The sequence below is a fragment of the Thermobia domestica genome, chromosome 15 (assembly GCF_964235325.1).
Source record: "Thermobia domestica chromosome 15, izTheDome1.hap1.1, whole genome shotgun sequence".
NCBI lineage: Eukaryota > Metazoa > Arthropoda > Insecta > Zygentoma > Lepismatidae > Thermobia > Thermobia domestica.
In genome coordinates this window covers 109,019,872-109,037,264 of record NC_137468.1, presented here as the reverse complement: position 1 = coordinate 109,037,264, position 17,393 = coordinate 109,019,872, and the positions used below count along the sequence as shown (strand labels likewise).

The following is a 17,393-nucleotide window of genomic DNA, read 5'->3' as shown; positions in this document are numbered from 1 at the left end:
GTTGTTTTGTTATTCTCCATGTTAGAAGCAGGTACCACATGTACCACGTATGGTGGGGCATGATGAGATGAATATAAGTTAGGCGGCGGTGTGGAATTAACTGTTACTTCTTTAGCTACCGGAATAGAATCTTCCATGTGCACTTCATTTAAGCTATTAAGAATGGGCACAGTTACTATCGATGTTGGGGGAGAGTTTCCTCCTGACACCTCCGCCATAATTTATCACTACTTGCACTGACTTAACGTATTTCAATTTGCACTCCACCGGTAAGTTACACACAATATTGTTATTATCAACACTAAATCACTGCACTAGCACGGATACAGTGTAAATGTAGTGAGATGCGCTATTCGATGCTGTCACTTGCTTGATTGCTATTTTGAAGAAAGAAAGAACAATTCCTGCCACGGCGTTGTAGGTGGTAGCAGCTCTCACCCTTTAATTCCACTGTGTACTTTTAATACTTTACTATGTAATACACTTTTATTAATGAATTATACGCTTGATATTCTTAATAACTGCTCAATGGTGTTTCCCTCCTGTGATGAAGTTAGTGAAGACAAAGAAGAAGAAGAGGCAGAAGAAAGAATAAAAAAAAAGTGTTTGGTTCAACATATATAGTTGCAACCGCAGAAGAAGAAGAAGAAAAACAGCATAAGTAGTGGATGCTATGCCGGTTACTTATTGAAGTTTAATCTGTTATATGAGCGAAGAATTGTTTATATAAGCATTGCAATAAATGTAAGTATTTAATTTATGAAAATTCATAGTGTGTTGTTGTGTGATTATGAAGTTCGACTTGTAAAATGCAATTCGTATGACGAACGTAACTGTCTTAGCGTACTGTTTTGTTTCCGAAATTGGGGCCGCGGTGGCTCAGTGGTAGAGCGTTCACCTCTGGTGCTTGGGGTCCCGGGTTCGATTCCAGGCCCCGCCAAGTGAACTTTGTGGTTGACAAATACCGTGTGCGTGGGTTTTCTCGGGGTTCTCCCGTTTCCTCCCACTTTCTTCATTCCACCATTCCACTCATTACTCATCATCACCGTCTCCTTTAGCCTAACCTGAGTAACCGCGGAACGTAAAACAGAGATTTCATTTAATTTTTTGTTTCCGAAATTGCTGTTACAGGCTATTACGCTGTCGTATAGATTGAGTAGACGTTGGCAAGATGAAAATGACGGAGTTATTAATTATTTTTGGTATAATTGTCGGTGCTAGTTTACTTTTGGCACACCACAATTTACAAGATTTACAGGTAAAATTAAATAATTTGGATATAGTATACATGAAGCTGCATCAGTTCCCGAAGGAGCAGGACGCTCATACTTTTAGGGATTATTCACTGAGTATGTACGAACTTACAAAGGGGGTAACAAAGCGACTTTTATTTACTTATCGACTGATACAAAAATAAAAATCAACGTACCTGTACTTTATATCTGCATGTGTAGTGCCCTTGTACTTTATCTATGACTATATGTGGGGGGGGGGGATTTAACGCATATCGCATGTCTTTTGTGCACATGGATACTTCTTATTATTGCACTATGTAGAAAATTTATGGTATTTCATGTAGATATGGTAATAGAACACAGAAGAAACGCAGATCAGGGGGTTCTCATGTACACTATTATCGAGTCATCTTTCATGTTCAGTTATGTTATCGCAAATCACTTGTAATGATTTTACACTTGTGAACTTAAGATACATCTGTATTACCCTGTGTAAAATTCTGTCACCTGCAGAAACGTGTTCCTTATAAATATGTCTTTTCATACAAATTATTGGTAATCCGTCTCTATTAGATATTATTTTTTCCACTGGCAATGTATTGTGCATAGTGTAGAGAACCTGTATTTTAAGTTTACAAGTGAAGCGTTATTAGTATAAAACCATGACAATTGCTATTGAAACTCGTGTCTTTGTCAAAACCCACTTCTTTTTTATCCACGCATATACCTACCGTCGCTGAGCGCCTGCTCCCTTCAAACGCACCCCTGTTTTGTAGTTTGAGCCCACCATATTCGCTCTGCTTTGCATCGGTAGCATTCGTGCTTTTTAGTTGCCACCTAGTACAGCTTGGTTTGTGTTTCTGCGTTATTATTTTTATGTCAATACTGTGTATCCGGAAGCCGTATTCGAAAAAAGATTGCAATTTTTAAATAATTACTTCTGGAGCCTCCCTTGAATTTTATCTATACCAAGCGGTATATTTTTATGTCGCACACCGCAACTCTTTTATTAGACAATGAGAAGGAAATTAGTGGAAGAATTATAATTTTTCAGCAATTATTTTGAGTGGTGTGCCAAAAGTTAATTGTCTTACATTTAGAAATTATGGCTTTTCAATTTATAAAGATTAAGAATACGGGAATAAATATATGGGGTTAATTCTAATTGCGGAGGCCCAATACAAGCTATGAAGGTTAATACAACGTAATGTAACCTAACCTAACTGAAATTAGATTACAGTTATTAAATGTATGAATTCTTAGGAAAATGTTCTGATCTCCCGTAATTAGAATTTATCTTATGTACATGTAACCTAACCTGCCTAACCAAAACAATGAAACACATTTCGGATTGCATTTAGTATCTCTCCCAACTCTTTAATTTGCCTATTTTATGTCGAGAACAGAACCCAACCAACTCCTGCGGGGCTTCTAACTTGTTCTTCCTCCTCCTCCTCCTACTACAAATGGGTCATTCTCAGAAGAATCAAGAATTTCAATCCAGAAATTTTTAAAATCAAAGTTTATTCAAACTTATTGAAACTTAATTTCAAGGTAGGTCTTAGCTTAAATAATAACACTGAAATAGTGGTTCAGATCAAACATGTAAATTTTAATAGTTTTTTAAACTGTGAAAAAAGTCATGTCCACAGATTTGATGACCTGATCCACGGATGTGATAATTTGCTCTACAACTGTAACGATATAAGCCACAGACATGACACAAAGAATAAAAGAGTATTTAGACTATATAAAATGGACTTCCTAGGTCTAGCCTACATGCAGAAAACAATTTTTCATAAACCTATAACGTATGAATATGGCCTAATGTGATTTTCCAAAGGCGTACGAGAGAGAGAGAGAGAGAAAAGAAAAGAAAATGAAATAAAACTGCTAAAGAATTACAAATCACATCCTGAAAAGTATCCATGGCCTATTGGGCACTAAATCAGAAAAGTAGTAACAAAAGTAATTTCATTCCTTGTTTTTTTGAACTTGATAACGTGCTCTGTAAAGATATACTGATGACATTTATTTATTTGAAGCTGCGCTAATACTTTAACCACAGCACTTTCGTCAACAGTTTCCACATGTACATTTTCAGGAAAAATAAATTTGTCAGCTCCAGTCGATTTCCTCATAAAATTGAGACTTAGCTCTCCCTCAGAATCTGTTCTTTCCACTATTTCAACATAATGCTGTACAAGGTTCATGTCAGATTTAAACTCAACGACTTCATAGCTGTTAGGTGTAATGGTCTCTGATGGTCGTTGATCATCTTCCTCATCGGAGTAGACTTCAGGTGCTTCAAATTTGCAATATCTAATGTTCATTAAAAAAACTGATCAATCACTTGTAGTTATTAAGTAGCTAATAAATTATCAGAAAAATGGCAGAAGAAAATAAACATCTAAAGGCAGCTTATAATCTATATGCATGTAGGCTACTAAGAATAGAGAGGGACAAAATACCTAGTACTAATTATCTTCTGTAAAGAGCAATAAAAACACACTTTTGATCATTAATTTTCACTTGTCCAATCTCATAGTGAAAGCAAGTTTGTCCAGCATTGCACTGCATGCAGGATAGTCGTCTTGCCTGAATATTGGTTCTGTTGTTCTTACTCTATATAATCTCGTGTACTTTCTCCTCCTTGGGTAGTTCCTAGGAAAGTCTGTAGGTCACTAGGGAGAAGTTTATCTAAATCCTCTATCTCCTCTGAATTGACTCTGTTAATATCAATGGTGCTATTTTCTTTCAATCCTGAGACAAGAGCATCGATATTCGGAATGTCTTTGCTGACTCACAATACTGTCTGCAAACCTTTTGATACACCCACCTATACCATCGGGTGTCCTTTTCCCATGTCCCTTCTCCGAATAATGCCAATGAAGGTTGTTGCCAGCTTCCAGTTCCTTTGCTATGAAAGTACCGACCAAGTAAAACATGTTCTTATTCCTGTATTGGGTACTGGATCCATCACTCGGAAAGTGGACTTTCGAGAGATTAGGTACTTCTTTCTTGATTGCTGCAAACTTCCCTGTCAGGTGTGTACATATTGCTACAGGATCATGTCGTGTGCTTTCAGACAAAATACAGATTGACTTGTGTTGGACGGATTCTTCTGTTGCAGTTTTGTAGTATATGACAACAGTATACAGTGTGAACTGCTTCCTACAACCTCCAAAGTGTACGGATTGAATCTCTTCGCCATATTTACATTGATAATTTTCTGAGAACTAATGTGTACAAAAACTTCATCAGCCAAGGACTTCTTAATACTGCTTGTAACATGACACTGATGTTTAATGTTGCCTATACTGTTCAAGAAGCATAGTAAACTTCAAAACTAGTTCACGCTTAGAACAGGTGATTATTTCTTTGTATATCTCTTGTATGATTCGATGAGTTTAGTGACGAGTTTCTTTTTTCTTTTTTTTTTTTTTAACCCATTGCTCGTACTTAATTTCTTCCTCTGCAAAGTCATTAATCAGCGTTGGACTATTGTTTGGCAACATGATTTTTGTCCGCCTTCCCTATAAAGACTTCTTATATTCCATGTTTCAAATCTCATGCCCATTTTATTCCCTGAGGTCATGCATATATATATATATATATATATATATAATAGGATGAGGTTAGCCTCACGCCAAACCCTCAAGCTGGAGGAGCACCCCTTGCCTGTCCGCGATTGCTTATTCAGTATATTCACAACTATCCTCTATATTTAGAGGCCTTCTTGATCAGCAATCTGAGGACGCGCCATGTCGTGGTGACAGAAACCCACATTAAATATATCAATATAGCGTAGTTTAATCTTAAATTTATCTTAGCGTCTTAAAACACAAACCTTGTAAAAGCTTCAGTCAATTTCATGGAAGAAAACAATCTGACTCTAACATGTTACGACTAATCTATTACGGCAAGCACACTATTAACAGTCTCAAATATAATGACTTAGAAGTTGGATCCAATGGTTTGCAAAAGTAAGGAGACACATATATACATCAGAGATATCTTTAACATGGAAATACTTCTTTACAAAGTAAAGATTTAACAGCGGAATATATGCTTCGATCCTAAGGTCAAGTCATAAAAAGAAACAACTATCAGATTAAGCTATGTTTTAAGAACATAGGTGATTTGGATTGACGATCTACGCGTAGGTCCCTCGAAGGAGGCTAAAATAAAAGTTTCTTATTTGGTGGGGTTATTGGACGCCATAGAAGTCAGCAGGCTGAGATTCTGGAGGTCAGACGCTATGTCAGGAGAGCAGAGCTTGAAGTTTGAGTGCCGTAGGTTCAGCAGGCCGGAACTCGGGATGTTGGGCACCAGGAGGCAGCAGAACTCGAAAAGTAGGACGCCAAAGGTGTCACTCGTCAAAGTTCGAGTTATTAGAATTTAAAGGGAACTGTTCTACTAACATGGTAATCCGTGGATTGGGAGCTGTAATTTGTATATATTAAGTTATAAAATAGTAGAATCTTTACCGTACCATACTCCCCGTATTATCACTCTCGTACAATGGTCGTTCACAATACATCTCTTTCCGGGATATTTTTCTGTGGGAGATATTATCTTTACACTGGGTGTACGTATTCTCTTTCTTTTGCGGTAAACTAGAGAAAATATTATGATAATTTATCGTTGCTTTCCACAGCATAGTGTCTCAATCGTTATGATCACTAACCACGTCTGTGACTAATATTAGAGCAGGGTGGATTGATTTAAATCAGTCTGATTTAAATCACGATTTTAATCAAGATTTAAATCACTTGATTTTTTTAATAAAAATCGTTGATTTAAATCAAATTCCGAAATGAATTAATTTAAAGTGAAAGTAAGTAAAATCCCGTTTCCCTTCTGTTATTTCGATTATGGAAGATAATAATCATAATACAATGAGACTCAAATGTATGTAAGCACAGTATGAAAACGAGTATCATGTAGAGAACGATCAGGGAAAATCCCGTTTGAATGGGTAACGGGTGAACCCTGCTTTCTTCTCTTTGTAACACAAGGTTTTAAAATTTCTATTCCAACGGGGAAATCACCATGGACATTTAAGATGAAAACTCTTTTGTGTCCACGTCTATTTGTTTGTTTCCAGATAATAGGGGCGTATTTAGAGGGGTCCGATTCCCTCTCCGAAAAAAAAAAAAAAAATTTAAAATTTTGGGCGAAATTTATGTACTAAATACATAGAAGTTCCTCGGGATCGTAATACGGCAAATTTTGGATGCGTTAAAATATCGAATAATACTTTTGATAAAGCGGATACTTGACCCCATTGCAGAACATGCCGCGATCTGCGATGTGATCGCAGAAAATTTGCCGCGCCTGTGCAGGAAAAATTGTCAGAAAAAATAAAATAGCCAACAGAAAAGTATAAAAACGTGCCTGCTATGTATAGATGTCTTAAATGCACGAACAACTCGCATTTGAACTGTTTTTCACGTCACATAAAGCATATTTTTAACAACCACAAGTGTTTCTTCTGCTGGAACTGATCATCTTGATTTTTTTATTTTGGAATTCTTGCAGAAAATTTTTGACTTACAAAAGCTCATCGCATAAAGACAAAGAAAGTTGTGCCATCGGCTAATATTATGGGATCACAAAACGATATTTACGAAGAAATTAAATATTGACTAAAAGCAGGGAATTCGTGTTATTATTCAGGTCAAAATCTCTTATCGTCGCGAATTCTGTCGAGGAATTTGAAGCTTTAAAATATATAAAACGATAATTATGCCTGTTGTGTTGTATGGTTGTGAAACATGGTCGCTTACGCTGAGGGAAGAACGCAGACTGAAAGTATTTGAGAATAAAATCCTGAAACGAATATTCGGAACCAAAAGGAACAGAACTGAGGAATGGCGAAAACTTCATGATGAGGAACTGCATAATTTATACCGTTCATCAAACATTGTGAGGGTCATTAAATCTTGGAGGCTCAGGTGGGCAGGACATGTAGCGAGAATGGAAGAAAGTAGGAACGCTTTCAAACTTTTAACTGGAAGTCCAATCGGAAAACGACCATTAGGAAGACCTAGGCGCAGATGGAAGGACAACATTAAGATGGATCTCGCAGAAATAAGAACACAAAATAGAAACTGGATTCAGTTGACTAAGGATATAAATCAGGAGAGCTTTTGTGAATATGGCATTGAACCTCCTGGTTCCATAGGTCATAAAGTGAGTTAGTTAATTTTAGGCGAAATTTATGTACTTTATATGTATTTCGCAGGGTTGGGAAAAACCATGGTTTTTATTGAAAAAACCAAAAAGCCAGGTTTTTTGGTTTAAACCTTTTTTTTTTTTTTTTGTTTGTTTGTTTAAACCAGGTATTTTTGATTTAAATAATTTACTATATGTATTTATATTAGATATGGACAGAAATTAGTTTGTTTCGCTTTGGTGATATTATGCAACAACAAGGCTATGCTGGAAGAGATCACATAAGCTTAAAGCGGAATCCAAACCGCTTCTCGGCTTCATCCAAGAAAAATTGCCCATTTCGACACGAAGCCGGGACCAGTTGATCACAAATGCGATTGCCGACTCACTCACGAAGGACTCCTGATAAAAATACGTTGTACTGATCTTTACATAGACCTAGTTGTTAATATAATTGTCAAGAGTCATTTCAGAAGAACAAAAAGATAAACAGTTACACAAGTAAAAACATTATACAATTATATATAAATCGGGAAAGTCCCGCGTTAGCCATTGGGAAGATCCTATTATTACTTTAAGAGTATTTGTATATAAAATTTTAAGGTTAACGTATCATAATCACTACGCTAAAACTGAGGTATTAAATTACAAATTTGGTATGTAGATATCATTCAATAAAATTAAAACAAAGTCAAATCCAAGCTGATGTTGGAAGCTGCGTAGGCAGTTGATATATTTTGCCAATTTCTATCAATATATTTAGCAACCTTGGCTTCTTTATAAAACAACAGGCATTAAGGCAAGTAGAAATATATAATTTGGTTTCGTTTCATATGTTTAGGCTTAACATCCTTATGAAATACCAAGGTTATCACGGAGAAGACTTTCGCTTAAAGGGACACCTCGAATCGCTACTTGGTTTACACTTGAAAGAGGGGTTGTGGTTCGACCGAGAATTGAACACGGGACCCCTTGATTAAAAGGTGAAAAGTACATAAACGTGCAGATGGTTTCATATGTGGTTACTCACCATAAAGGTCACACGATTTAAAGCATTTTTCGTTCTTTTTTTGTTTGGTTTAAACCAGTTCTTTTTTTTTTTTTTTTTTTTTTTAAAGAAAAAAACAGCTGGTTTAAACCACCTTGGTTTAAACCAGCCAACCCTGGTATTTCGTGCCGCTAGCTAGTTCCAATTGTTTAAAAATATGCCCCTGCTAAATATCAGCAACTTTCGTGAAAAGAAAAGTGTCATGTTTCCTTATTGCTGTACTTTTTCCTTAATGCTTAAGAAACATTGTTTGGGATTGAAATAGATTAACGATTGGGAATTAATTCAAAATTAAAACCCAATACTTTCACTTAAATGGCATAATTAACATTTAATACTAATTCCTAATGTTTTTTCTTCAGTTCGCGACTTGTATTATACGAAGAAAAAGATTTGATATAAATCAAAAAAATCGATTTAAATCAAAAAAATCAACAAAAATGATTTTTTTGAAAAAAATCATGATTTTTTTCCACCCTGTATTAGAGTATATATATATATATATATATATATATATATATATATATATATATATATATATATATATATATATATATATATATATTTAATCACCATGATATTCATCAATCTGACTACTGGGAAAACTGTCTTCTTTTTCCAAGATAACATTCTTCTGGAATCTCGATCGTAGAAGTAATTGACAACTAACAATTCTAAATTTCACTCTAGACACAATCCTCTCCACCCGACAGATAAACATGAAACATATCTACCTGTTCAAAAAACAAGTGTATAGACTTAACTTTTAAGAGCTATGACTTTTCCACGTGCAATTGCATAATTGTTTTCTTTACATTTTTTTTATTTAAGTGTTTTTTTTTTTTCAGCAAAATGGACGCTGATTTGTATGATGAGTTCGGGAATTACATTGGCCCAGAGCTTGAGTCTGACGAAGAAGAAGAGGAGGAATATCGAGATCAAGAGCCGGAAGCACAGGAGTATGACGTAAGTAGAAAGTATTTGCTTTTATATATATTTCAATCTCGAAATGATTTTGTGTAATTGCATGTTCTGTAACATATATTTTTATTTTCACTGTATTACTCAGTACCCGGCTATTTGGTAGCATTTGCAAAGCGTATTTATTGCTCATGCGTACACTTGGAATACGCTGACCATATATATAATTTAAATGTAGATGGCTAATCACAAACGCGAAAGCAATAAAAACGCGGAGAAAACGTCAGCTCGAGCATATTTGGTGCGTTTCGGAACAATAGACCGCCTGCTGTTTAAAAGATGTCTAAAGGAAGGACAAAAAGGAAAGACGTGTTGCCAGACAAGGAGATTTTAGAAAGAAACAGCTGCTTGGAAGATGCTTTGTGCAGAGTATTGGAACTGTGCTAGTATAGACCTGAAGGAAGGAAGGAAGGAAGGAAGGAAGAAAAAAAAAAAAAAAAAAAACGGAAACCCTGACTGGCTCACAGTATAATTTATAACTTTGGCAAAAGAAAATTACCGAGTAGCCACTTTGACCGCGTTCACTGCGGCGGGTAACGCATTCTCAAATAGCCATACGCTCAGTTATAACCTCCTTATCATTCGTAGCGGGAACTTCTTTCCGCCTTCTGTCTCACTTACAAAATGCTACCATATATTCAATGAGGGTCTTGACTGCATTCCAATTGCACGACTTGCGGTATAAAATGTAAAAAAATCAAAACAGATAAGCGTCAACATAAATATCCTAATCCTGAAACCGTAAGAAAAGCTTAAAATCTCCCAGAAGAAACCCAAATATAATAGGTGGTATAGTGATCACATAAATTTATGAGAAAGCAATTGCAAGTTATCAACGTTGATACTCGACTCTTCCATGTCAACCAGTGACAGTTTTCTTAACTTCAGCTGAGTCAATGGTTTCGCATTACGGAAAAGCTTAGAAATTATCGTGAAGTGTACTGTGATATTTATTCAGAATCAAAACCAGTTAACAATAACAACAATGAAAAATAACGTGATGTACAGGATTAGCGTAATAGAATCATAAATATTCGATTCTATTGCTTACTATCAAATACTCACACGTATTACAAATTACATTCACTGAAACAAGAAACTTTCAACAATACATTCATATTCTGTGCATCACAAAACTAAGATATAAAAAAGCTTCGCGTGCACATCTAGTGGTTGGAAAAAAAAGTCTCGTCTTTTGTCTTCCATAGTGAAATCTCCTCCCCACTCCCGCTCCTTTATTATAGACCCTTCGGGAGTCGTGCATGTAAAACATGGTTTACTTAATGATGTAATAGGATTCATGTTAATTATTCAAAATTCAATTAGAGCTCCCTCGTGGCTAAACGGTTAGTATACACGCCTTTGGCGTGGGAGACCCGGGTTCGATTCCCTTCGGGAGCTCGTGTGGTTCGGATTCCACGTTAATCAGTAGGTCCACGTCTCATATAGCCTCGGTCCTGAAAGGGGCGCTAAGCCAAAATCAACTCAACTTAACTCAAAATTCAATTATTGAATTACATCTCACTAAAGAACGATGGCGGCAAATCGATGCTGTGTTTGAATGATTTCTTGCCATAATTTTCATCCGTGTAATTTTAAAAAATACGATTCTTATAGAGCCACATATTTTGTTCTGTTTCCTTCATTGTAGAGACAATTTGTAATATTCCTTCAATCATCAGTTCCTTGTCGGAAGCTACTCCTTCCTCTTCTGCCGTCTTTTCCAGAGGAACATCAACAACCCATCGCAGGTCCTTTTGTGTTTTGGAAGACCCATTCATACTTTATGCCCAACTGTTCAAAAGTGACTACGTGTTCAACATACAGTAGTAGTAAAACTTCAGGTCATTTCAGGGTGTTATTTTCATTTTTTTTCATTTTTGTAAATCCATTGGTTCAAGACTGTTTCGTTATTACCAGCGGGGTGCGCGATATTGATTTGTATAAATGACAAATTAAGTGCGTAGTAAATGGAAGTTACATGTGCAGTAACATGGCAACCATTTTGGGGGCATTTGAGAATTGTTTTGGACATCTTGATTCGCCTAATCGTCTATTTCAGTGTTCATGTCTATTCCAGCCTCGTTTGGAGATTGGGTTGGCATTAGTCATACGTGTATATCGAGCGATACGAAAGAGTTTCCAGCTCACATCGCGTCCCATTTCAGCACCAAGTCTATGGGTCTTTTGCTCCTGTCCCTCTGCCTTGTAAATGAGTGAGATGTTGTATTCTGTATCGAAAGCCCCTTTATGCCAAGTGTTGTGATTTTATATAGGTACTCATTTTTTTTTTCTGTCGAATTTTGAGTCAACAAGGGAAGGATGATAACGTGGAATAATATCCTGATAACAGAGATAGTCTTCATCAGGAGTAATAACATGTCTTTACATCCCACGGTGGTGGAACTCAGCGGAACGTTAACAGGGTGTCTGTCGATCACGAAAGTCACGAATAAGTCAGGAAGTCAGAAAACGGTTATGAAAGTCAAGAAAAAGTCACGAAATTTAGCTTTTGGGTCATGAATGCTTTATCTGTAAAAATATAAGTAGAGACTGGAAAATTTTGTTCATTCACGCCGAAATTCACAGATAAAAATGTCTATGGTGGCCTTTAGACGTTACCAAATCACAAGCAAAGCACGCTTCTATTGCATGCATGAAATCTCTATCTAATTCGCATCCGAATTCGTTCTTAAGATTGTCCTTCAGCTGACATCATTGAGCAGTTGCGATGCAAATCGCATCGCATCGCCTAAACCACCTACGCATCTAACCAGTTTATTCAACTGTGAGAAGACGTCAAGTTTTTATTGCTACAGGGAACAGCCTTTGAAAGTAGATATAAGATAAAAATAATTGCTAAAGACTGTTAAAAGTTTTTGAATATTACGAAATTTTATGGTTTGGTAAAGAAAAGGTCACGAAATTTCATTTTGGAATTTTAGTTGACAGATTCTCAGCCTATAATTGTGTCCATAGCAATATGAGGCTTTGCATTGTTCTGAAGCAGAATAACTTCTGTTTGATTCATAAGCAGTAACTCCATGGATTTCAATTTGTGTTAATTGTCTTACTTTTTGTCAGATCGCTTTGACTCATTGGTAGAGCACTCACCTCTGGTTCTTAGAGTACCTGGTTCGATCCCGGCCCGCGCCAAGTGAACTTTGTAGTGAACAAATAGCATGCGTGTTGTCTTACTCGAAGTTCTCCCGTTTCCTCCCACTTTCTTCTTTCCACCAAGGGGCCGCGGTGGTTCAGTGGTAGAGCGTTCACCTCTGGTGCTAGGTGTCCCGGGTTCGATCCCAGCCCCCGCCAAGTGAACTTTGTGGTGGACAAACACCGTGTGCGTGGGTTTTCTCGGGGTTCTCCCGTTTCCTCCCACATTCTTCATTCCGCCATTTCATTCATTACTCATCATCACCGTCTCATTTAGCCTAACCGGCATAAACGTGGGACGTAAAACTCAAAGATTTCATTTTTTTTTTCTTTCCACCATTATCATCCATGTCATCATCACCGTCTCTCTTAGTCTCTGTGTATAATCGTAGGACGTTAAATATATATATATATATATATATATATATATATATATATATATATATATATATATATATATATATATATAATATGGCAGATCGGGATACTCAACACGCCGACTAATCCACCAAACATTGATCATAACCTGTTGATGCAGTGGTAGTTCTGGGTTTTTAAGGGTGGATTCATGTGATGCCAGCAAATGATGACGGCCCTGGGGAATGTCGTAAAGGACTCACTCCCTACTGCATATCACACTCTGTCCTGAAACGGATCCTTCCCCTGATGAGAAATAAAGGAATACGGTTTTATTTGCTTTGTATTATTTTGAGTCGCGATCAACTAATGGTGGACTCATTGTCCTTTTCTCTCTCTCTCTCGTTTTCCAAACTGATGGAAGTATTCGTGAATGGTTTCTAAGCTGCAGTTGCCTGCTTTTTTTAGTGACTCATATTTTGCTATTATCGGCCTGAATAGCCTTTTTGATGTCTTGTTGATGTAGGTTGTGCATGTACTCTCCGCTCATTTACCACATTTCTACCGAATGCCTGGTATGTTTTTTTCCTGGTTGTATTACCATTTGTTCGTGCTTTAAACTCGTAAACATTTAGGGCCGTATGAGGATATTCGAGGTTCCCATGTTGACCTGCTGACCATTGATTTCCACGTTTTACCTATGCTGAACACAACCAACAGGCTACAGGAGGAAACAGTCACTAACAAGTTACTCTCTTCTGTTTTCTTTCAACTGGAAATGAAAGTTGTAGGGAGCCCTTGCAGTGTGACCATGTGAAAATTCAACAGTTATTTATTTATTTTTGGTGGGTGGGTGTGAGGTATTTAATATGTAACAGTTTAAAAGAAACGTCTGATTAATTGGAAAATTTTCCTCTACTTCCATCCCATCAGAGTGAAATTACCGAAATTGTCTAAATGAATGGAAAGTTCGTTTTCTTTGGGTTCAAAGGTCACACATATTTAATTTCTTGAATATGCAACTAGGTTTAAAGTAAAGTCCTTTCCCATTCGAAGTCCGTCATACTTAATTCGCCTTCTCTTTCACAACTTGTTCGGGATGAAATTTCCAAAATTTAAGTAAGTGAATGAATTGTGAGTATGTTGTTTTTAAAAAGCCCTTATATATGAAGGTTCGTGTTATACATTTAGCAGACCAAAAACGATTCCCCGTCCATCTGTGTTGTCTTGAATGTATGCAAATGAGTGATATTTTGTAGATAAGTCTTATGTACGAAATTTCGTTGAAGATATAGTAATGCCTTAAAATTTCCAGCATAATAAGCACTGTTTTGCGTACATTTTGCTTTATCTTTTATGTTATTAGTGAGTTCAATAAAGTCGAAATGTGATGGTAGGTACCTTATAACCATCCGAAGGAATGTATTTCAGAAAGAATTAAAAGATTATCGAAATCGGTTGAATAGTTTCAGAGATTTGCTGTTACAAACATTCAAATTCGCAGATTTCTCTCTTAATAACATTGTGAAAGTTTTCTTGCATTATTTGGGTGCACTATCAGCCTTCTAAGATTGGAAGTTGTAATTTCAGAGTTTCCATTTAATTTTTATCATTTTGAAATTCGAACATTACAAAATTATAGTCCCGGAATCTTGAGATCATGCAATAATATCATGAAGCAATAATTCTGTGAAAATTGTGAGTCCATCATATTGTAATTGTCACCAGAGAAACTATTTTTTTCATTTGTCTGTTTATACTCGAAAGACGGAAGATATAGTCAGAGATTGAGATCTCCTGATTGATGGGTTTCTCATACCATCATAACAATAAAATTATGTATGTAAGCTCATCTTTTCAATGACACCAGAAAAAAAAAAAAAAGACATCCTATTCCATAATGCAGAAATAATATTTCTTCCCGAGGTTACATGCACTATTTCGAACATATGGTCAGCTAGGACCAGAATAAATGCTGGAGTCACACAAGACCAATTTGTTTTTACTTTCGAACGACGTTAGGACAGAAAGTTTTGTTATTGTAAGTCGTATTAGGAAAAAATAAAATAAAAAATAAACGAATATTAGTTTACATCTTCAAAAAAAAAAAAAAAAAAAAAAAAATCTCAAACTAATAAGGAGTTTTTGTTTTCATATTTCAGGAATCAAGCATGTCATTAAAAACCTTTCAATATAGCATAGCACGGTTCCCACAGACCTGGAAAATCAGGAAATTTGGTTTTTGTCAGGGAAATTATTAAAAGTCCTTAAATGTAATTAAAACCAAATACTCTTTCTCAGTAATGAAGGCAGCTTTGAAGTAATAAGGTTATCTCGGGTTTAGAGATCATACAACACAATACTATAGAATAATAGGTCACAGATTCATTAAGCTATATCAAAGTCTGTTTGTCATGATTTGTGGTTAGGTTCTTAATTCTGAAATCAGTTAAGCTACAGTATCTTGAATCCCTGAATATAGACAGTGTGACGTCCCTGATCTGAGCTGAGATACTTGACTCAACCGATTTGAAGAAAGAAAAAATAAAGCTTCTAAATTCTATCCGTTTAGTGTTCTGCATATATTCAAGCATAACTCTTCGACACAGGTACACCGATTTTAATGTTTATTTATTTTTTGTTTGAAAGATTATTTTTTTCTGGTTTTTCCACATAAATTTTATGAGAATCTAACCATTGTCTTCGGAGCTAGACTATGAAACTTCTCAATGGTTGACAATGTTCAGATCATAATTGTATGTATGATTACACATAATTTCGATATAGGTGCACCAATTTTGTTGATTTACTGTTTATTTGAAAAAAGTATGTTCTCGCGATAGTTTCATATAAAGTTCATTTGGATCTGATGATAGTCATGGGAGCTAGACCATGAAACTCGTCAACCGTTGATAGTGTTTATATCGTAATTATCTGACTTTATTGTGTCCATGCTCAGGCCGAACTTCAACACAGATGTGCTGATTTTGATTATCCTTTTTTAATTTAAAAAATTATATAATTTTGGTCCTGTATGCTTTTTAGGCCAATCCATTTTATAGGAAGTTAGTACCATACCTCTAGTTTAGGTGTCTAAACTAATGAGATAAGGAAAAAGTGGAAAAAATAAACAAAGTTTTATCAGGGAAATAGGTAAACTTTTGTCAAGTGAAATTAGAGAAAGTCAGGGAAAGCAGTTTACAAAAATCTGTGGGAATTCTACATAAGTAATTTCTCTTTAAAAATTCACAAGGGATAACTTATTCTTGGAAGTGTATTTTCTTTGACGATGTTTTCCGAAACTCATTACAATTGTCTTCATATTTCAATAATTACTTTAGCATAACATGATTTCATTAATAAGTAGAAGCATGAAAGTTTAATACTGTCGCCCGTATTTTTTGTTAAGAATATTTTCTAGATCCTACAATATAATTAAATAAATTACTACTATATAAATATTGGGTTTGAGATTAAGGATTTGTTGTAAGTGCTGTGGTGACTTATTTTTAATTTTTCTGCAGGAGGATGCCGCCGAAGAAGCAGCTGATGAAGAAGTAGCCCCGATGACGGTCGTTCTTCATGAGGACAAGAGGTACTATCCAATGGCTCAGGAAGTGTTTGGGCCAGAAGTGGAAACCATTGTTCAGGAGGAAGATACCCAGCCACTAGCACAGCCTCTTGTCGCTCCAACAAAGACGAAAAAATTTCAACTGCGAGAACAACAGTTACCTGAGACTGTGTACGATATGGAGTAAGTAGAATTTTACAAATAAAGCCTGCTGGAGTCCAAAGTAGACTAAGTAGATGGTATTTCAGGAATAAATAATTAAAAAAGCCACTTTCACGTCTTCCACGTCATCAAATCGATATCCTCTAAAACTGTTCTTCAAAACACCGAATAGATGAAGGGCAAAGGGCGCTAGATCCTATATATATATATGATGGATGACGGATTATTGACCAGTCTAGTTATCAGATTGCCTGCATTGTCGCGAAATTCGTGTGTGGGCGTGCATTGTCGTGATGAATGTAGATGTATGGAAGATTTTTGACCTTTCATGCATACTTCTTAAGAACCTAAATCACCAATTATCTTTTGCATACCATTATGACAACAGTTGGGTTCTACAGCAAGCTCTGGGATCGTTACTCGTCTGTCTGCAGAGCTCCTTCGTGGCTAAACTGTTAGCGTACGTGCCTTTGGTGTGGGAGGCCCGGGTTCGATTCCCGGTGGGCGCTCGTGTTCGTATTTCACGTTAATCAGTAGGTCCATTCTCATATAGCCTCACTGCTGACCGGAACGCTAAACTCAAAATTAGCATCATCTGTCTGCACGAATCAATGTACCAATCTCACATGTTGCTTCAGTTTTCACAGTTGATGGTCTCCCACTACCAGTTTGCCTTCGATACTAATTTCTCCTGCATCAAACT

General features: G+C 36.2%; 1 protein-coding gene across 1 annotated transcript in view; it reads left to right on the top strand.

Annotated features, from left to right (window-relative positions):
• Positions 1–595: 595 nt before the first annotated feature.
• LOC145671196 (116 kDa U5 small nuclear ribonucleoprotein component) overlaps positions 596–17,393 on the top strand; it is a 102,143-nt gene continuing 85,345 nt past the window's right edge. The window contains exons 1-3 of the mRNA XM_081740047.1: positions 596–744; positions 9,312–9,429; positions 16,482–16,711. Of these exons, the coding sequence (XP_081596173.1) occupies positions 9,316–9,429; positions 16,482–16,711 (344 nt within the window). The 5' untranslated portion in view covers positions 596–744; positions 9,312–9,315. The remainder of the gene's footprint in view (positions 745–9,311; positions 9,430–16,481; positions 16,712–17,393) is intronic.